This window comes from Podarcis pityusensis (genome assembly GCF_964106645.2).
Source record: "Podarcis pityusensis genome assembly, chromosome: 11".
In the NCBI taxonomy this organism is placed as follows: Eukaryota; Metazoa; Chordata; class Lepidosauria; order Squamata; family Lacertidae; genus Podarcis; species Podarcis pityusensis.
The window spans coordinates 7,958,122-7,980,980 of record NC_138036.1 but is presented as its reverse complement, the minus strand read 5'-3'; the positions used below and the strand labels follow the sequence as shown (position 1 = coordinate 7,980,980).

Here is a 22,859-nt window from a genome sequence, read left to right as displayed (position 1 = left end):
GGGATTCGAACTGCCAACCTTCAGATTGGCAAGCCGAAGAGGCTCTGTGGTTTACAGCACAGCACCACCTGCGTCCCACTATATTCTATAACCAGTGCTAATTAGTCCATTAAAAGACATTCATTTGCAAATTTGTAGTTTGTGAGACCACAAATTGACTTGTTAGGAGTAGAAGGTCAGGAATGGGGTTAAGATCCAGACTTTGGGCCAGGTACCTGATTAGCTTACTTCTTCATTCGTCAAAGTTTGTATATATCAAAATATTTTCCTTGAACCACCAAATTCACACTTTCAGATTTGTGTCTGGGATTGTTTTGTTTTTTTAAAGTTCTTCAAGGACAGTAAAGTAAATCAGCAGAAATAAATGCACTTTCTGATTTTACCTGGTGACTTATTCCCACTAACAATTCACTTCCAGGGTTACAGCCTTGCTAAAAAGCGTGGACATGCCCATGAATGGTTGAATCCGGTATAATTCACAACGATGAATACCAATATCCGTGGCCACTGTGTGGGCTCTGATGTTCAAGAATGCCATTCCATGAGATGTCAAAGAAATAAGCAACTATATAGCTTTTAGAAGACATCTGAAGCTTTTAATATTTGATGAATTATTATATTTTAATATTTTGCTGGAAGCCGCCCAGAGTGGCTGGGGAAACCCAGCCAGATGGCTGGGATATAAATATATTATTATTATTATTATTATTATTATTATTATTCCCAGCCCAGTCCCCCCTCCTGCAGTGAAAGCAGGCAGGAGCCCATAGCTGTCAACGTTTCCCTTTTTTAAAGGGAAATTCCCTTATTTCGAATAGGATTCCTCGCAAGAAAAGGGAAAAGTTGACAGCTATGGGGGCGACAGACAGAGAGTATCGGGGGGGGGGGACATTTTGCCCACATTCATCACTATGTTTAGACTGCTGAGAAAAGTTTATGGGAGTTCTGGCAAAACCGTGTCATCTGATTTTATCACTGGTTTTCTCTAAGCTGGCTTTGATTTCCCCTCCTCTCATTCATTCACAAACTACATTCGCACAAATGCGTTAAACGGGGTTTTCCACAGCGTTCGGCTGCCCTGGGGCAGAAAGGGCCAATTAATATGAGGGCGGTAATAAATGCCAATTTTGCTACAGCGAAGATCCTTCAGGAAAGCTGTGGGTAGGGGAGCCTTGCTTGGAATCTCCTTGCCATCATTACTCTAGATGACATTAAGCATCTGGCTGCAAATCTATCTTCCAGCCTCCACTTCCTTTCCCTGCTCTCCACCAAGGAACCATAGCTGCCGCGAAGCTTCCCTTCGGCAAAACGGCTTTTAATTGGAACTGCTTAGACAAAAAGGCCTTGCACCCACTAGGCTGATTTTACGAGTTCCACAACCGGCAACGCTTGCGCATCAATGCCATCTGCGGAATGTCGAGAGGGGTTGCCAGACAGGGACTTGGCACCACGCTGCAACCCAGAAGGGGGAAAACCTAAGCTCCGGCTGGCTCATTTGAGCAATCCATTACTTTCTTATTTAATAAGAAAATCCATTCAAGATATACGGGGACGGCTGGTTAGCGAAGTGAGGATGGAAGCGATTAATAAGGCAGGGAGACAGCCAGCTCCGAAACACCCACACAGCCCCTGGAAACAAAGTAGAAACTTGTTATTTCGTGCCAGAGCGGTTGAGCTTAGCATGTTGGGGTTAGGTGTGGGGAACCCAGGTTGCAAAGAGATGGAAAAGACCACTGGATCGTCTTGTATTGTCAACAGGTCTCCAGGAGACTGCTCATGCCTGCCATTCCACCTGACCTGCTAACCAAAATATAAGGAACTGCCTTACATTGATCCATCTGTCTCAGTTTTATTCGCTTCAGCTGATGGCAATTCTCCAAAATCTCTTTTCTACTGCTGCAGACCCAGTTCTGTTGCTCTAGGGATCAAACACAGAACTCCACACATGCGAGGGATCTGGAACTCGGTGAATGCTAAGACCTGCTCCAGGCTTCACCAACCCAGTGCTCTCCAGATATTTTTGGGACTACAGCTCCCATGAGCCTCAGCCAGCATGGTTGCTGTGGACCAAAACATCTGATGGGCATCAGATGAAGCAGTAAATGAAGTGAGAATGACACACATATTTGATGACTGTGGAAATGATTTATAATACATCTCTACCACAGAGCCTAGGACTTGCCGATCAGTAGGTCGGCGGTTCGAATCCCCACGATGGGGTGAGCTCCGGTTGCTCGGTCCCTGCTCCTGCCAACCTAGCAGTTCGAAAGCACGTCAAAGTGCAAGTAGATAAATAGGTACTGCTCTGGCAGAAAGGTAAACGGTGTTCTCGTGCGCTGCTCTGGTTCGCCAGAAGTGGCTTAGTCATGCTGGCCACATGACCTGGAAGCTGTACGCTGGCTCCCTCAGCCAATAAAGTGAGATGAGCGCCGCAACCCCAGAGTCGGCCATGACAGGACCTAATGGTCAGGGGTCCCTTTACCTTTAGCTATTCTTATTTACTCTTAATCTCAGGGTTGTGGGTTTGACCCCACGCATTGCAGGGGGACGACTAGAGGACCCTTTCAGCCCCTCCTAACTCTACAATTGTATTGTTCTATAATCACATGCTCTTTCTTAAAAGCAGTGGTGTAGTGTGGGCTGTGTCACCCAGGAGTTCACAGCCACAGAGATAAGAAAAGAAGAGTCGTTCCGTTGTCCGGAGAAGCCACTTCCTGGTTCGCGTAGGTAAGCCGTTTTCAATGGAGCCCAGCGACTGAACTGTGCAACTGTGCTGAGGCAGCGCTGGGTGTTGAAATTTTGCGCCCTTAATTATTTTGCACCCAGGGCAGCTGTCCCTGGGGATCCCCTGGCTACGCCACTGCTTAAAAGCACTTCACAAACCTGACAGCTTCTGGGAACCTATCAACACTTAAATCCTTATCTCCGAGTGAGAGAAAACTTAAGTACAACCAATTTCTTTGTTCTGTTTCATTCCTTGTTACCCTATATATCCAGGGCCAGCTCTACTATTAGGCAGAGTTGGTAGCAGCTCACTGTCCTGAGGTGTGTTGGAAGACACTACCCCACTGCTACTATTAAAGTAGGATTCAGGTTCCACTGAAGAATCTGCATGGAGGGCATTTTGTCCTTTAAAAAATGAATTGGGCTTGCCCTCCCCTTATCAATCCATCTTCTCTTCCCTCCTTCTGTGGTACAGCGCAGGGCTAAAGTTTAGATTGTATGCTATCTGGCGCAAAGACTTGTTCTTTTTTTTGCTCATTAATTCACTTGATATATAAACTGCTCTATCCCATAGACTCTGAGCACCTTCCACCGGTTTCCCCAATAATCACAGTTCTTTCCTGTGGCACACTCACAGCCTAATGCTGTTCTGTAAGGTACATTAATGGAATGCTACTCCTATTTGTAATAGTAACAGCCATGTTCCTTGTCTCTTCCTGACCAGCTAAAGCGTTTAATCTCAAGGCAACATCTTCTATGTTAACATCCTTACAATTGCAGTGCAGTAAAAGGTTTGCCAAGTGGCTTGAAGCCCAAAGTTTTGCAGCAATTTCTGGCCCATATAAAATGTCATGGTGGGGAAAAAGGACCAGCCAGGCTTTCTAGATCAAACCTTGAAATCTCGCCATTTCAGTGGGATTGGTGGTTCTGGAATTACAGCACCCTAAGCAAAATATTCAGTACATGGAAGGTTTGCTTTCTTTTGCTAGTAATTTCAGGAAGAGAGACGCACACACACTTCTAACCAAATGCCTTAATACTATATTTCTTGGCCGCTTGCTGATCTTTGCTGCAGTTCCCCTCCTGCTGCTCTGCATTCCTCTCCTCCAAGTGATCCCAGTCAACCAAGGACCATTTACTGGAAGCAATTAAACCATCACACTATCTAGCCACTCTGAGTGAAGCCCATTTCTAATGGAGATGCAAGGGTAATCCTAGGCTTTTGGGGTTGCAAATGATCAGCAATAAATATCAACAACTTTGCAGCTTTTCTGCAATGGAATAATAATAATAATAATAATAATAATAATAATAATAATAATTTATTATTTATACCCCACCCATCTGGGTGAGTTTCCCCAGCCACTCTGGGCGGCTCCCAATCAAGTGTTAAAAACAGTACAGCGTTAAATATTAAAAAACTTCCCTGAACAGGGCTGCCTTAAGATGTCTTCTGAATGTCAGGTAGTTGTTTATCTCTTTGACATCTGATGGGAGGGTGTTCCACAGGGTGGGCGCCACTACTGAGAAGGCCCTCTGTCTGGTTCCCTGTAGCCTCACTTCTCGCAATGAGGGAACCGCCAGAAGGCCCTCGGCACTGGATCTCAGTGTCTGGGCTGAACGATAGGGGTGGAGACGCTCCTTCAGGTATACAGGACCGGGGCTGTTTAGGGCTTTAAAGGTCAGCACCAACACTTTGAATTGTGCTCAGAAACGTACTGGGAGCCAATGCAGATCTCTCAGAACCGGCGTTATGTGGTCCCGGCGGCCACTCCCAGTCACCAGTCTAGCTGCCGCATTCTGGATTAATTGCAGTTTCCGGGTCACCTTCAAAGGTAGCCCCATATAGAGCGTGTTGCAGTAGTCCAAGTGGGAGATAACTAGAGCATGCACCACTCATCCATGACAGATCTCCAAGGAAGTTTTTTCTAACAGTCTTTTTTAAACCCCCCCCCCCAAAAAAAATCAACCACAATCCCTCTTACCCTTTTTCTCATTTCCGTGTCATTGGAAACATTATAACTACTTAGCAAAGTGATCCTTCTCTACCTGCTCTGAAGCCTGGAGTTCTGCCCCATCAAGAGGAACCTAAGAATATAGAAAGCTTCTACCTTGTAGGCTCACTCTGGTCAGTGACCGATTCATTCATACCTTGCAGGCTGGGGTTAAAGTTGGATTCTGGTTGCGGAAAACTTGAAGACAACAGCGCAGTAGTGGGGAAACAGATATTTATTGACTGAGGTCATATTAGCCCCAGCTAGCATGACTGTGGTCAGAGGTGATGGGACTTGTGGGCCAACTGTGTCTTGAGAGCATCAGGTACCCGAAAAAATTCATGGATCTAGAGGCACCTATTTTTTTAACCTAATAGGATATAACATGTATATCTGAAGGAGTGTCTCCACCCCCATCATCCAACCTGGACACTGAGGTCCAGCTCTGAGGGCCTTCTGGCAGTTCCCTCACTGTGAGAAGAAAGGTTGCAGGCAACCAGGCAGAGGACCTCCTCGGTGGTGGCGCCCGCCCTGTGAAACGCCCTCCCACTAGATGCCAAGTAGATAACCAACTCTTTGACTTTTAGAAGGCATCTGAAGACAGCTCTGCATAGGGAAGTCTTTTAATGTGTAATGTTTTATTATGTTTTTATATATGTTGGAAGCCACCCAGAGTGGCTGAGGCATGTCAGAGTGTATTGTGGGATGCCCAAAGATGTTTAAATAAGACACTTTCAAAGAACAAGAGCAATAGAATCTGGAGATAAGATGAATAGTTAGGCCTTATAAGGAAGGTAGAGCCCAGCACCGAGTCTCTCTCCCTTTGTCTATTTGTCTGTCTCTTTCTCTCTCTCTCTCCTGCAGAATCAGAAGAGTCAGAAAACGCACAGCAGCAAAACAGCCAAAGGGAACCTAATAGGCATTCTCTGTTTTCCTTTGGGGGCTTAAAGACTGAGGTTTTGTAAATGTGTTCAAAGCCAGACAGTGGCGAGCTGATCGTCCATATTTCTTTGGAAGGAGCGTCAAACCTTTGGCCAGAAGAACTAGTGCCAGACATATAGCACAAAGCCTATACTTCAATTTGCAAAAACTAAACACTGTGATTTATACCTTTTGGAAGCGGGAGGGGGGGGGAGGCTAAAAAGAACATTCTGTGTAGTGTTAGCATTCTGCCAGAGGCTTGTGGGTTGGATGAGGAGATGCATTCCTGGAGCCTAGACATCACTGAACATTATTTTTTATATATAAACAAACAAAATGGCCAGAAAATCAAAATTCCCCCAAAGGACAGCTTGTCCTGGTTTCCTTTCAGCTTTCAGTTATGTGAATATGTTTTATAAAAGATAATTTTAGGTTTGCTCTCAAAGCATCAAACTTGGGTTGAAATGCGGGGGAATCAGGAAGACAGTGTCAAAAATTATCCCCAAGGGTATGAGTACCAACACCTCATTTTTCACCAAAAAGTACCGATTACATTCTTTCAGTCTTTCCCTTCACAGCTGTCCTCTCATGTATGTACCATATTTTTTGCTCTATAAGACTCACTTTTTTCCTCCTAAAAAGTAAGGGGAAATGTGTGTGCGTCTTATGGAGCGAATGCAGGCTGCACAGCTATCCCAGAAGCCAGAACAGCAAGAGGGATCGCTGCTTTTGCTGTGCAGCAATCCCTCTTGCTGTTCTGGCTTCTGGGATTCAGAATATTTTTTTTCTTGTTTTCCTTCTCCAAAAACTAGGTGTGTCTTATGGTCTGCTGGTGCGTCTTATAGAGCGAAAAATACGGTACTTTATAAGCCCTCAAGAGTCTTCTCTAATAAGGACCTTTTGCTAATTGTACCTAAAAGTTTGCTTCATCTCCTACATACCAAACTGATTGGTACAACTGTGCAGAAAAACCATCCTATTAGGAGACCTGTTCTACACAATGTTGAGAATCGGGCCTTTGGTGTGGTAGCACACACTCTTTGAAACTCCAATGATATATCAGGCAGATGCCTTATTTTACTGTCCCTTTTGGCAACTGTTGAATATTTTCCTCTTTCAACAAACCTCCTAAATGGATATTTCTTATCCCAGTCCATATTTGTACTGGATTTGAAATTATTTTAACAAGCTGTTATTTTGAATAGTTTTTTATATATGCAATTCTTTTATACATTTTGTGAAATTTACCCATTGCCTTGTGGAACACCTTTGGGAGAAGAAAAGGCTATGGAGTTACTAGTCTCTTCAGCCACAGCAGACGCTGTGATTCTTCAGCAGTTTGATTTCACTGGAGACACACTGCATAGTCTCTTGAGACAGACAGATGCCAACAAAAACAGTGAAACAGTTTTCAGAAGTAATTCATAACCAAGATAAATAATCACAATTGTTATCCAGTTAGAATCACAATTGTAATTGGAAACCAAGCCGTATGAGGAACGGTTGAGGAAGTTGGGTATGTTTAGCCTGGGAAAAAGGAGATTCAGAAGAGATACGATAGCCATCTACAAATATCTAAAGGCTGTCATATGGAAGATGGTGCAAGCTTGCTTTCTCCTGCTCTGGAGGGTAAGACCCGAACTAACTGCTTCCAGTTACAAGACAGGAGATCCCGATTAAACATCAGGAAGAACTTTCTGACAGTATGAGCTTTTCGACTGTGGAATAGACTCTCTCTTGAGGTGATGAACTCTCCTTACTTGGAGGTTTTTAAGCAGAGGTTGGATGGCCATGGATGCTTTCGCTGAGATTCCTACATTGCAAGGTATTGGACTACAGCTCTACAATTCTATGATTCTTTAACGATATTATAAATTCTTGTGAACTATTTGTCACTATGGCTACTGCCCATTCTGGGCCCAAACTCCAACACCTCTTTGCACCTCAGCTGCAGAAAAAAACATGCTCCCCTCTTTATTTTCAACTCTCTTGGGTGCAGGAATTTAATCTTAATTATTTACAATTTTTGTTTAATCCGCAAGAAAGAAGGGCCTTTTCGCTGGCTAGGTTCAATTCTAATCCTTCTAAACTCCTTTGGGGTAGGTTTGTGGGTTTGGCAGAAGGAGATAGGATCTGTCCATGCGATGCTCACCTGGTGGAAACTCTAGCTCACATGGCCCTTAAATGTAAATTGTATGATGATCTCTGCCAACTATTTCTGGACCATCTATGTATTCCAACATGGAAACCAGAGACGGAGGTCATGCGCTTCTTATTACAGGGGAGAGACCAGGAGCTCACCAAGACAGTAGCTAAGTTCATCTATTTGATTTTTTGTTGCCGAAGTATGCTACAGGATCCTGCCCTTGCTGGAAACCCTCAGAGATGAGGTGGATTGCTCGCCTCTTCTGCCCTTGGCGGGTGACTGTGCTGCTGGTGTGGCGACGAGATTGCACTGGCCTATCTATTTTAAATATATTCTGAATGTTCTTATGTGATGCCAATAAAGGTTACTTGACTTGACAAGGTGTGCAAAGCTTAGTGTTTCCTTGATTCTCTCACTGCTTCCTTGCTCAGAGTGGGGAGGTGAACTGGCAGCAGTGGACAGGTGAGGCGTCTCCAGGAATTAGACCTGAGCAGAGATGTGATGATTATGGCCTCTGTCCCTGGCCCTAGCACACAGTCACTGGGTGAGACCATGCTGTCCCTAAATGGGTGTGGACTCCCACATGGCAGATAGTGCAATGAACATCTAAGGAAATTGCGAAGAACTTACAGAGAACATGCTCTTTACAGGTCATGAGCATCTTCTGTCCAGCTGCTCATTTGTTTGCTGTTCTTATTCTTTGTATATGGAAGCAATACATAAGCAAGCCCCCTTTCGCAAACAGTTGCTCCTATTTAAGGCTTTATCTTCCAAGGCCTTTCAAGAAGTAAGATAATCCTATGGACCATTTTATGGTAGGAGTGTGATATTCATCAAGTAAACAATGCTGTTTGGATGAAATGAAGCTGTTTTAAAACTCCCTTGGAAGCATGTTGGGAAGGTGGGGGTGGAGAGAGAATCTATAACATCCTCCTGGACAGAAAACACAGGCTGCAATTTTGTCTTCAAAGGTAAAATATTAGGCTATGTGTAATGGATTTGATGCATTTCTAGCTACTAAAAGGGCAAAACTGGTGCTTTCTTCAGGCTATTTATATATATAACTAACACAGCAATGATCCTTCTGGTGAATTTTATATTCCCTGTGAAATCCCTTCGCTGAGCTTTAAAGCAGCGCAAGAATTAGAAGGTTAGGAAAGTTCTCCTTTGCAAGGGAAAAAGGTTTGACCCACAGCAACGATTTAAAACAAGCATCTTTGCTAGCCGCATGCCGACAACACTGCTGCAAAAAGGTCTCGTGTGGATTTGCTAGCTGGGAGAAAGCAGGGCATTCACACACGAGGGTGCATCAACAAGACAGACTGCATCAATGCTATGTTATGGAAGCTCATATTGTAATGCGCTGGAATGGCCAAGGGCGATTTCACAGTCGCAGAGCATCAGCAAGGAGTGCCAACAAGGGGACATCCAAGAAGCAACTGCAGCCAATCTCGGCTCTCACAGATGTACCTCTTCACACATTTTCACTTCGTTATCACATAGTCACTTCCAAGCTGGAGAGGAGGTGGGGTTGCGGGCCCTACGCCCTCCCCACATGCGGGGCGGGGGGGGCTGAATCCCAGCCCCTGCGAGACTGGGGGAATCCTCGGACGCGTCATCTCCCTGGCTAGCCAATCGGCTGGCCTGGGAGGCGTGGCCCGTGCTATTTAGGGCCGGCGCACCTGAGGATTTCCCTCTCTTCTTTGCTCCAGCTGCTCCGGTTTCCCACCCCGCCCGCCCTTAGGTTTGGCTCTCTGACATTGCTATGGACTTCGGTTGGTCGCCGTCAAGGGGCCTGGTAGGAATTTTTTCCACTTGGCAAATTGGCACCAGCCATTTGGTTTTTCGCCTACCTCATAGCAAATTGTCACAACTTCCTCGGCATTGGTGGTTAGGCATTGGTAAGGGTATTGTTATGCAGATGAGAGGGGGGGAGGAAGTGCCATCACCTTCCCCCAAATCGAAAGGTAGTCCGGTAAAGGATTCCGGGGGGCGTTGCCCTGTCCGAAGCCTATGGAGCGTGGGCATAAGGCACGCCCCCGAGCGGTGACCCCGGGGAGCTCCTAACTGATGTACATCAGCAGGACTCCCCCTGCTGGTGGTTAACCCTTGCCAGTCTTCAAGCAATTAGGCTGAAGCCGGTTAGTCGATAGGACCAATGCCTAAGCCAATACCGCTCAATTCCTGCAATCAATAAAGTTGTGGCCTTTTTCGCCCATTAATCTTAATTGCTGTGTCTTGTGTCTTTATTTTCCAAGGGGGGAGGTGGGTACTCGCCACGCAACCGTTTAGTACATTATTAGGGGACAAAATGTAGCGTAAGACTCCATGTGTAAGGGGATCCAAACCATATGAGTTGGAACCCAGGAATGATGACACTCAAATCTCACCTATACTAAGAACTCAATAGGTGGCCTCAGTCAAATTGTTCTCTGTCACCCCAGAAGACAGGGTTGGAACTAAAACAGCCCACTGCTACAGCAATGGAGTTTGCCCTATGAGTCAGTGCCAACATTGCAAGAGGCTATAAAGGAGATGGAAGCATTCTCCCCAATACGGCTCTCCGTGAACTGCAGCTGCCTGGCTCAAATTACCACCAAACATTAGAGGAAAAGGGAGGGATGAAAGCTTGCAGAGAGATAACGGTTTCAAGGTCTTGAGAGGAGCACCTGTTGTAAGTGGTACTGACACCAGGGAGCAATTAGCAATTTCTGTGAACTGCAGTGGGAATATTGCATTTCGATTTGACCTGTTGCACATTCGTTATGTGTGCACTGAACATGGAGGCAATGCTTGGCACAGGGCTTAATATAGAAATGCGCAGAAAGGTCTCCATGCACAACATGAAGCATATTGAGATAATCACAAAGGTTGGAAGGTTGGAGTCCTCCTGGATTCCACCAGTGTATTTCCTAAGCTGTCCCACCCATTTGTCTGCATGAAGCTGAGCCGTAGATCGCAGATAAAATGGAATTATGGGCACCACCCAGCTGCCGGCAAGCACTTTTAAGTTCTATCGGTCTCAGTGGGAGAGATTTAACACTCCTTACTCAGAATCAAATCTAATTTTGCCACCCTCTAAATGGGCCTGCAGCCAATCACGACTCCCTGACAGGTATGCCTGAATGATATATGTGTTTTGTAAAAGCTCACATCCTGAAAGCCTGCCCAAATAAGCAGGATTTGGAGAAGTTCTCCAAGATGCCCAGGTCTTGTCAACTCTCCAGAATTGCGAGCACCATAAATTTATTTTATGGAGGTGAGTTTCTGGCTATGATAGCTGGAGATAAAATACCTTGCTGCTCTGTTCAAAAATGGCACCCATTGCTCAGTGTATCAAACAAAAGATTTCCTGATTTTTAAACAGTGTATCATGAGTTTGGGAACAGTTCCTACCTTCTCAACAGCACTAACCCAAATTTGATACAGGAATTGTAAATACATACTACTGCAGAAGCTTGATCGATTCAATAAGCAATGGTTTTATTCTGCATGTTTTCTTATGGTTAATAATTGCCTACCAATTAAAAGATGGAAATTTACACCTAGGTAAATAATTGGTTGAGCTAGACTTTTTAATTATGCCATCTGTAAGGACAACTGCCAGGTTTTAATTAAGTTGTTCTATATTGATTTATGTTTAATTCTGGTTTACTTCCTCACATTCAGTTTGCATTGATTTCTGCTTAATTCCGTTTTATTTCTCATTGCATTTGATATAGTACGTTCATCTCCCTTGCGTTATACTGTTTTAAACTTGACCTTGAACTTAACTATAGAAGGTGGCCAACAGCTCGTCTGTCTGCACTCCTCCTGATGATCTAAGTTGACCCATGGATGTTGGACTCAAGGAAGGGGTAATTTCAGGTAGTTCCATGGCAGGTGGTATTTTACCCTTTTATTGGGGGTGGAGAACAAAACTTTCCCTAATCATAGAATCATAGAGTTGGAAGAGACCACAAGGGCCATCGAGTCCAACCCCCTGCCAAGCAGGAAACACCATCAGAGCACTCCTGACATATGGTTGTCAAGCCTCTGCTTAAAGACCTCCAAAGAAGGAGACTCCACCACACTCCTTGGCAGCAAATTCCACTGTCGAACAGCTCTGTTGTAGGCTTTCCTAACAGAGCAGCAGTACAGGTGAGAGGTAGGTGCAGGCCCAGCCTACAGATAAGGCAAAGTGAGGAGCTCGTCTCAAGTAATAGAGGCCCAAGAGGCAGGGCTTGCCTCTGCCACCAGCAGAGAAGCATCACCAATTTCCGGTGATATTTTATAAGTCTTGCCAAAATTTCACAAGATCTCCCAGAGTGCATGAGATCTTGTGAGACTTTGACGGGACCTTGCAAGATCTCACTGGAAGTCGATGCACCACAGGTACTTTGTGGGCACTGCCAGGCAACCAAAGTTAAGAGAGGCACAGCGCCAGCGGCAGGGGGACATGTTCCCATTCCGCCATCCCGCTCCTGGGTAGGTTCACCTGTATATGTGAACTGGATCGAATCTCTTGCCCATCCCTACCTGAGAGGCTAGCCTGTTGCCTCCACTGGATCACTCTGCCATGTCACAGTGATGTCAACACTGTATCCTGTGTCACTGTTACCACACAGCAGGTTTTAGACCACTCACCTAGAGGAAAACAGCTCTCTTAACTCATTACCAACCTACACCTCTGCCTCCTAACTGTATTGCCCTTTCTAGCACTGCCTTGCTGACGGTGACCTGGACTTCTGCAATTAGCATTAATTCATGTGCGAGGAAGTCCAGATTTGTTGCTGCTGGAAAGAAAAGGGGAGGTGACAGAGAAGGTAGAGGAAGAAGACAGCTGTAATGCGGAGTTCATAAGGCTTTTCAGCATAATGCTGAAGCAGAGTTAGGCGGGACCCAAAGAGCCTCCATAATCACAGTGAAACAATCCCTGACAGTGAAGCTCCCTTAGTGTTGAGAAGCTCTATGCATGTACATTGACACCAAAACAACAACAACAAACCTATGGTTACGTGAAACATACTCAATAAACACACAAGACCTAACCGGCTGTACTTTTGAATAAATGAGGTATACTATTCATTGTATCAAATTGTCAACTTCAACGGAAGTCTCATAGAGTTCAACAAAAAAAGCAGAAGACCCAGTGGATCAGTTCATTCTCTAGTCAGTTCATGCATAAGGTCCGTACATGTAAAAGCATCTATTCCATCTGTCTGCTCAAAGAGTCCAATAATCCACATGAAGGGTTGTTTCAGTTTCACAGAATCCTTTCACAGAGTCTAAGACAAGGATTTCTGGAATATAAGCCTTGTTTCGCCATCCTAGGCTTCATCAGTAGAACAGGCTCATATATAATATTACAGGATCTTATAGCACAGTAGTGATGAATAGTATATCTTATTTATTCAAAAATACAGCTGGTTAGGTCTTGTGTGTTTATTGTGTACATTGATACCTGCATAAGACCCCTTGTCATCTGAGGTCTGGAAGGTGGCAACATGAGAACCGACATTTTCTGCACTGGCTCTCTGTTTATGGAACACTCTCCCCAGGGAGGTTCGCCTGGTTCCTTCCTTGTATATCTTTAGATGCCAGGCAAAAATGTTCCTCTTCAACTAGGCATTTGGCTGATTAATAGTCTACAGCCTCTGGTGCTTTGGGGCGGAGGGTATTGTTTTGTTGTTTCTGTTTTAACCATTCATTTGTGCTTTTGTCTTGTTAACTGCTCTGGGATCTTTTGATGAAGGGCAGTATATAAATAATAATAATAATAATAATAATAATAATAATAATAATAATAAATGTGGGGTGTTCATATGTGAGGGAGTGGCTCTTGATGCGTGTACACGTGATGGGTAAACCAGGAGTTCCTGCTGCGTAATGTGTGAAACCATCCCAACTACAGGCAATGCAAGGGAAGAAACACTGGCGGCAATTCTTGTTTAAAGACAAGGGTCGGAAGAAAATGTTGCGCCGTGGCCTCATACAATCATAAGCAGACAATCATAGAGTTTAATGAGCGCTCTTGGCTCCTGGTTTTCCTGGCAGAGCTCGTTTTAGTTTTAATATATTTTTCTTTTCCTCTTTGTATAGTACAAAGTATGGCTCTGGTTAGCTAAATGCTGATGACTTTTCCATCCAAATAATACTTTTGACAAAGAGCAAACCAAGCTCATAATCTGCAGCTTGATGGATTAGATCATGGAGAGCCCCACATTTTTGCAGACATGAAAATAAACACAAAGTTTTTTTGTGTTTGTTTTTTTTAAAGAAGAAGCTGGAACAGCAAACCCAGTCTAGTTAGAACTCAAGCAAAGATGACTTTATTTTCCATTCATGAGTAACTGTTGTATTTTTACATCCTCTGAAAAATCTTTGCGATTTTACTGGTTCCCTTACTTTCAGAGACTCTCTCCTTTAAGGCACAATACTTGCACACATTCTTCACAGACCGTTAAGTGACATTTCTGAGAGGTGACCATTTTCTCTGAATATTCGTCCACGAAGTGGGACGTGTGATTTGCTACTTTGTGGAGATGACAGAGAACTGAGGTAATAAATGCCAAATGTCACCACATGGAGGAGCATTGGGAAGGCATTTTCATTGTTAATAAACAATGAGGGAAAGTCGCCTAATGGTAGATTTGTCATGTCATTTTATTTTGATTTTTGTGTAAGAATTCGGCTGGAGGTTTCGCTAAACTATTTTTCTTCACCACGAGAAACTGGGAGGTGACGGAACAGGTCCTGGCCACCTGACCCTGTATTATCAATTAGTTTCATAGATGTGGTTTGTTCCTTATAAGTACAAAGTACATCAATCCTGGATCCTGAATTGGTTTAAATAAGCCTGTAAAAAAAAAGACTGAAACCTTCCTTCTATATATTTTGCAGGGAAAAGGCTGATATCCAAACACACACCTAGTAATCATAATTATTTTGTACTCGGAGAACTGTTTCCAAGTACATGCAAACGTGTGAATAGGCTTTAAGGGATAGAAATCTTGGCCTAGAAACATCACGGTGACCGGTGAAGGCCAAATAGGATTATTTCAAGACAGGAAGAGGATTTTACTCTTTCATTTCTATTTGTCTCTTTATAACTGAGACCAGGACAACTGATATCTGCTCTGGTGCCTGGACCAGCACTTGACATGCAGCCGTTGCTAGGCAACCGCGACAGAGGCTCCCCTTTTCTCTCTGGCCTAGCAAAAAGGGCTAGGCCTGAATGAGGCACTGGCGGAAAATCTAGTTAGGAGGGAGAAGTGGTGAACAGTCTGGACCACATCCGCACATAGGTGTCTGCAGCATTTGGTATCTTGCTAAGAATTCAGAAGCATGGCCCCATTCATTAGTTGCAATTCGCCCCAATGCTTCCAACTTCCATGTTTTCATCTTGTATAAGTTTTTCTCCCTCTCCAATAACACTAGAAATCTTGGACATCCAAGGGAGTTGAATGTCCAGCCTAGGACCCATGTACCTATGGGATCGCCTCTCCTGGTATGCCCCGTGGAGGACCTTAAGGTCCACAAATAACAGCACTTTGGAGGTCCCGAGCCTCAAGGAGGTTAGGCTGGCCTCAACCAGAGCCAGGGCTTTTTCGGCCGTGGCCCTGATCTGATGGAACACTCTATCACAAGAGACTAGGGCCCTGCGAGATTTGACATCTTTCCGCAGGGAATGCAAGACAGAGCTGTTCTGCCTGGCCTTTGGTTTGAACTCGGTCTGACCCTTATGTTTCCCTCCCCTTATGGTCTTTATTTATCAGCTACTTTAAAAATAGCTGTATTTTAAATTGCATTTTAACCTGTATTTAAAATTGTGTCATTGTCCCCCTCTCTTTTTCCCCTTTACTGTGATTTTATTGGTGTTAGCCGCCCTGAGCCCGGCTCTGGCCGGGGAGGGCAGGCTATAAAAAGGTACAGGGACCCCTGACCATTAGGTCCAGTCGTGACCGACTCTGAGGTTGCGGTGCTCATCTCGCTTTATTGGCCGAGGGAGCCAGCGTACAGCTTCCGGGTCATGCGGCCAGCATGACTAAGCCGCTTCTGGCGAACCAGAGCAGCGCACGGAAACGCCGTTTACCTTCCCACTGGAGCGGTACACTTTTTGGGGTGCTTTCGAACTGCTAGGTTGGCAGGAGCAGGGACCGAGCAATGGGAGCTCACCCCGTCGTGTGGATTCAAACCGCCGACCTTCTGATCGGCAAGTCCTAGGCTCTGTGGTTTAACCCACAACGCCACCCGCGTTGGAAGATTTAGGACAGATAAAAGACAATACTTCTTCATGTAGAGGACAGTCAAACTATAGAACTCGTTCAATCTCTGGACCAGGGTGTCTTTAAAAGAGGATTAGACTAATTCATGAAGGAGAGGGCTATTAATGGCTACTAGCCATCATGGCTATGCTCTGCCCTCACAATTGGCAGCAGAAATGCTTCCGAATATCGTTTTCTGGAAACTACGGGCGGGGAGAGGGGTCTTGTGCTCATGTTCGGATCACTGGTTTCCCTTCCCTCAGGCATTAGGTTGGCCACTATGAGAGCAGAATGATAGACTAGATGGGCCATTGGCCTGATCCAGCACACTCTTCTTATGTTCTTATGCTGGATGAGGGCAAAGGCCCATCTAGTCCAGCATCTTGCTTTCGTAGTGGCCAGCTCCATGCATATGGGAAGCCTGCAAGCAGATCCTGAGTACAACAGCGTTCTCCCCACTTGCAGTTCCTCACAACTAGGATTTAGGGGCATACTGTTATGTATTGAAGTTCTCACCCTGGGCCAGCAGGGGGATAATGTAGATAGTTATGCAAATGAAGGATCGAAAGTGACGTTCAGTGATTGGATAGTTTGTATGCAAATGAAGGATCGAAAGTGACGTTCAGTGATTGGATAGTTTTAGAAAGTTGCTACAGTTACATTGTTCTGGAGCTCTACATAAGCAGGCAGACTGAGCTCCTCAGTTCAGTTCTGTTCTGGCCTTTGAATAAACAAGAGCTGTTTGAAGAATCGCTGTGTCGTCTGATATGTTCGCCCACAACTTAACACATACTGTCTCCTATAGTGGAGATAGAGAATATGGCCATTGCATTTGGGGTGTGCGATGCAAGCTCTGTTGAAAGTCTTTTCTCAGAAGCGGTGGAAATTTAAAGGCTCCCAAAGCCGAAGGGAATCACATAAGTTTCAGCTCAAGACAAACACACATTTCTGTGTATCTGAAGAAGTGTGCTTGCACACGAAAGCTCATACCAAGAACTAACTTAGTTGGTCTTAAAGGTGCTACTGGAAGGATTTTTTTTATTTTGACTATGGCAGACCAACACGGCTACCTATCTGTAACTGGACACATTTCCCTGTAACCCAACAATAATAGTAATAAGAGATTACTTGCAACTTAAGGGATCTTAGGGTCACAGCAGGAGTCATGGCACTTCAAAGAGGTCTGGAGCTTCGCTTGGCCGCCGCAAGGCTTCTGGGAGGTGGCCGACAAAAATGTCTCCCCAAGTTGAACAATTTGGGCAGCAAGCAGAGAAACCACCACGCAACTACTCCCAAACACTTAGCCCAACCTACCTCAAAGCATATTTCTCAATTACATGAACTGGCTCCTTAAACCTTCACTTTTAAGGTAATTTGCCTGACAAAACACATGAATCCAGGCATCACAAGCCTTAGACCAGGGATGGGGAACTTGTAAGCATCTACTGACCACCTTTTTGTGTTTTCTTGACCACTAGGGTTATGCAGGGAATTAAGAAAACATATTTCCATAATCGTTACATGGTGCTCTCTGATTTAAAACTTTTACGTGTTTTTAATTATATATACATATTGTTGGTAACTGCTTTGTTATGAGACAGCAATGAATAAACATTTTTATGAATAAATAGTGATAAATAAATGGTGGCATCTGTTATCTCTTTACCCACAAACCTTTTTACGTGAGAGCAGTGGCTCTGTCAGGGCTGGGCTTCGGGGACCAAGCACAGGGCCAGAAAGCTTGGGGAGCCAGTGACTATCAGAGAACAGAGTTGGTACAGAGTGGTGGTCTGAAACAAAGATGGCGTCAGCCCCTGACACGGGCTGCTGTTGGCTTCCAACATGTTCTATTTTTTCTTTTTGCATTTTGTTGGGTGTGTGCACTACACAACATTATCCTTTCCCCAGAGTGCCCCTGGAGTCATTGTTGCATTCTGGGGAAAGGAAGATGGCGGGTGAGACTGGCTGTGTAATCCGAGTTCTAAACTGCACAGAGCTTCACGCTCACACGTAGAGGAGGTGCCTCTTTTCAGATCCTGGCCCTCCTCAGACTGGAGGGTGAAAGCACTTAGTATGCTCATCCCCTCTCTATCTGCTTGAATGTTTTACATGCAAACAGAACAACCAACAGGGGGACTGGAGAAGACACATGGGGAACTATCCTGACTTGCCTGGACCTGCCTCCAGAATCACAGATTGATTTATGAAGCTGCAGATGAAGCTGTCTTAAACTGAGTCATCTAGCTCTTGACTGCCTACTCTTGACTGCCAGTTCTCCGAGGTTTCAGGTAGAGGGCCTTTCCCTGCACCTGTCACCTGGAAATGCCAGGTATTGAACCCAGGAATGTCTGCATGTAGATCATGTGTTCAACTACCAAGCAATGCCAAAATATCATTCTTGTTTAGCTGTACATGGACTTCTGCACTAAAACAGTCTCTTAGAGTGAGCTCACTATGCTATTTAAGAGTACCCTGCCCACTGGAGAATCGTCATGTTCAAGCCTTCAACCTGGACTCTCCATCAGATGGCCAACACCAACTGCCAATTGGTTCCTCCGCTCCCAAAACTGTCTCCTGCAGTGACTGTTTCACATGGGCATCATTTTGCTTCATTTTATAGCAACAGCAATAACACCATCCAAAGAGAGTAGGTACCAGCTTATAATCTTCTTCCCTTCGCCCCTTCTGTGAAGTGTCTAGATGGCTCTAAACCATTATTTTAAATAATCAACCACCTTGAGTGCATTGACCGAACAGCAGTATACAAATGCCATAAATAAACATCAAATAACAGGCATCAAAACACCCAGCTGCAAGGAAAACAAACACATAAAAAATGGCACTGAGAGAAATATGTGTTTTCAGATTCCTACCTGAAGCTGTCAATGAGTCATAGCAGCTCCTGTCCTTCCTGCTTGTTCTGAAGGTCTGAAGGTCCTTCTCCCTGTATGTTTCGAACCCTTCAAAACTCCTCCTTTTGCTCCCATCATTGTCCCGCTTTTCGCTCAAGGAATTCATCTCGCCAAAGACGTCCAGGGACTCGGACCGTGCGCTGCTGTCAGTGTTCCCAGAATACCTCTTCATGCAAGAGTCCATGGGATCATTGCTTGAGTTACTTTTATCCTTGCTCTGCACCCACTGTTGGGTGTCAGAGAGAGACAAGGTAGACAAGGTATCCACTTCGAAGTTGCTCTTGGAAACCTTGTGCCCACTGGTTTCACAATGCTGGTGCTTCTGTTTCTCCTTATGCTTGCTCTTCTCCGTCAGCAAGGAGAGCTCTTTGTCCGAGACGTTTAATCTGTCACTGACCGAATGGCTGGTGAAGCCAGTGGACTTGCTTGCGAAGAGACTGCTCAGGTCGTCGTGAGCCCCCAATATCCGCTCGTCCTTGTGTTTGTGCTTATGTTTGTGTTTCCTTTTGTGAAGTCGGCCACTAGGTATGCTTGTCCCTGTGGCCTTTGGAGAGGTCAGTGAAGAATGCACATCCCCAAGGCCAATCCCTACTGGTGTCTGCAGATGGACCCCATGCTTCACTTTATGCTTGGCAGTATTGGGCATCTTCATGTGAGAGCTTGCGTGGAACTGGGGAGGAGGCACGGTGGGCCTCATGAACGGGGAAGCTGCTCCGAGTGTGTGAGACAAGTACAAAGGAGCAGGATACTGACTGTAGTAGCCAAGGTTCATCATAGGCATTGATGTGTAAGGCATTCCATAGGGTGCATAGTAACTCCCACTGGGAATAGGGTAACCAAACCCTTGTAAGAAAGGCACCTTCGTCATGGTGTCATTGGTTTTGGCAGGTCTACCACGCTTCTTCTTAGACTTCATGTCGGACGTCCTGCGAAGATACAGCAAAGGGTCATACTGAATATATGGCATAGGGTAATAGTGATCAAAGTTAATCCTGAAAATGCTGGGATACGGATTCTCGTGGTAAAATGTGTAGCTACGGTGAGAAATCCTGAACACTTGGAACTTGCTGATGAGCTCTTCCAGGTCTGCAAGGAACTGGAGGTCATCTCTGTTCTGCAGGTTCTTCCTCTTCCTCTTGTGCTTTGGCTTCTTCATAGTCTCATGAGCGAGAAAGTTATCAACGATGAGATGCTTCTGCCGGTGACTGTGCCTGTTCTTAGTGCTGGTGTCAGACTGAATGACCTCTGGATTGTCCAGGCTGCAGAAGTCGAACGAGTATCTTCTGCGAGATTCCGAAGTCTTCTCCGCTTGGTCGGACGTACTGTTGTTGTCGGTACCGATCCCACTGTCACTCGGTATGGTTTCCTCGCTGTGGGATTCGCTCACCGGAGACAGCGTGACCTCCTTCAGGGAACCTATATCGCAAAGGTGGGAAGGAGAATTCGCCATGAGCCTGGGAGGGGACAGCTTCCAAGTCCCGCCGTGTATTCCTTTCTGAGTTTTTGTGGGAAGAGCGCTGATGGGCTGTAGATTTGGCATAGTCTTTAACTCTGAAAAATTCATTTCAGTGCTGGCAGGGCTAAGGCTGCCGTTAGAGCCCACTAGCTGCGTCGAGAGCGGATGGACGGCTGCTGGTGATGATGATGCCACAAGTGACTGCAAGGTAGAAGGCACTGCTGGGTTTTCTGGCTGGCTGGATACGGGCCTCAAATGTTTCATGGCTGTCTTCGGGTCTTCCAGTGGGGGCTGCAGCTCGGATCTCGGCTTTCTTCCCCTTTTCTTACCAATGTAGATAGTCCCCTTCTTGCTGACGTTTATTTGCTTCCCTAGTCTCGCATCGATGGTGGGAGCCCCTGTGTTGGCTGGCGGCTGCATTTTCATCTTCAGAGCTATGCTACTCGAGCAAGACAAGATCTGGCTCAAAAGGTTTTTCCTCTTGAGGCTCTTCATTTTGTTAATGGTCTTGATGGTCTTCTTATCAAGTACACCAAGCTTGCCAACTTTCTTGTGAAACTTCAGCTCGCTGATGGTGTTAGTATCTTCCCCAGGGGCCATCTGGGCTAACTTCACCAAGTTCCTCCGCCTCTTCCTCTTCTTCGTGCCAGGAAATTCCCGACTGATGGGGCTGACTGGGCTGGTGGACGTTCCTTCATGGATGGTTTCAACAGTGAGCAAAGGCTGTTTTTTTGGTCGCCCCCTCTTCTTCTTGATGGGAGTAATCACAGTAAGACTGTCTGTATTGGTATACAGAGGACTGGATGGTGTTATGGGATAAGCTGAAGGAGGTTCTACCATCAGTTTCTCAGGGAGGCCTAGAGAAGGTTCCCGGAGCACATTTTTAGGTTTGCTACACGTCCACCTTCGCTTTGCTGCAAACTTCGGGTGCTGAACCTCCGGCTGCTTGCAAGGTGTCAGGGCATCGTGTGTAACGGAGGCAGATGTCACATGTGTAACTGAAGCAGGCGTCACAACTGCGGACTTTCTGAGCCTGGTGGCATTGGTCACGGGAGATTTGCTGACTATCTCATTGCTTTCCACTGGTACCAACGGAGGCTCGCTTTCCATCGCTTTCCCTTGTTTTGTAACTCGCAGGTCTTTCTTGCACACCTCTGCCTGTGTGTTAGTCATGCTGGCTACATCGCTGCTCACAGGATGCCCGGAAGGAGAGGTTTTCTCTGGGACACTCTTGTCAACAACAGCTTTTGCAGACTGCCTTTTCTTCCTTTTGTGACCAGGTGTCTCCACTACTGGAGTCTTGATTGGAATAGTAATCCGTACGTGACTCGAATCGTTTTCAGAAGTGTTGGCAGAATGTGGGCTTTGCCTAGGGGGTGATGGCTTAGTTGAGCTGGATTCCTTCTTCCCTTCCATGCTGTCGTGGGTTTTGGCTTCAAATGACTTCTGAGGATTTTTCACCCATTCTATGTCTGCATTTTGTATGGTTTGGTTGATCAAGTCTTTCTTACTGGATTTCTTCTTTGTGCTGCCAGTGGGCTGGTTCAGGGCTTCTACCTGTCCCTCTCCCTCTTGACTCACTAGGGGCGAAAAACCATTGCAATCAGACAATTTGTTTGGCTGGGAAGTTGCGCTGAGACTGTTAGACCCTGGGACTGCACTGCATGCTGCAAGGTCTTTATTATTACCGTTTGACAACTGAGCCCAGGTGCTGCTGGCGTTAGATTTCTTCACTTGGGACTTGCTGAAAGATACAGTGGGCTCTGAACCAGGGATCTTGGTGGCTTCTCGGTGTGGCTCTGGGGCAATGAAGCAGGCTTGAGGAGCTGGCCCCGATTCAGAGCTCACCGACCAGTCGAGATGATGCTGGTTGTTGCTTTTTTGCTGGTGCCGCGATTTTAAGGTGTCACTGGTGAAGTCTTGCTGGAGAACGGGATCATAGTGCACAGCAGAATGCTTTGGCAGTCTGTCATAAACCTGGGAATGAGAAAAAGAGAAAAGAGGAGAAAAAAAGTTAGGGCTTCTGATCCCTGAAAAGAATTCACCAGAATGTGTTTTCGTTTTCTTACAAAACGAAAACAAAGCAAACAAACCCAGAATATAATAAATATTCTTATCCTAAATATATATATTTTAGGAAATAAGCAACTTGTGGGTCTTTGGACTGCAATAAAAACAGTGGTACCTTGGAAGTCGAACGGAATCTGCTCCGGAAGTCCGTTTGACTTCCAAAACGTTTGGGAACCAAGGTGCAGCTTCCGATTGGCTGCAGCAAGCTCTTGCAGCCAATCGGAAGCCGTGGAAGTCATGTCGGACGTTCGGGTTCCAAAGAACATTCAAAAACCACAACAAATACTTCCAGTTTTCAATCATTTGGGAGCCAAAAGATTCGACTCTCAAAGCATTTGAAAACCAAGGTACTACTGAAATTGTTTGTTTGTTCTGTTTGTAAAAAAGGGG

At 45.4% G+C, this 22,859-nt stretch overlaps 1 protein-coding gene across 2 annotated transcripts in view; it reads right to left on the bottom strand.

Moving 5' to 3' along the window:
* The window catches only part of SETBP1 (SET binding protein 1), a 273,291-nt gene that overhangs the window by 59,542 nt on the left and 190,890 nt on the right, over positions 1-22,859 (bottom strand). For both annotated transcript variants that reach the window (XM_080973383.1, XM_080973384.1), the window contains one exon: positions 18,905-22,376. In XM_080973383.1, the coding sequence (XP_080829509.1) occupies positions 18,905-22,376 (3,472 nt within the window). The remainder of the gene's footprint in view (positions 1-18,904; positions 22,377-22,859) is intronic.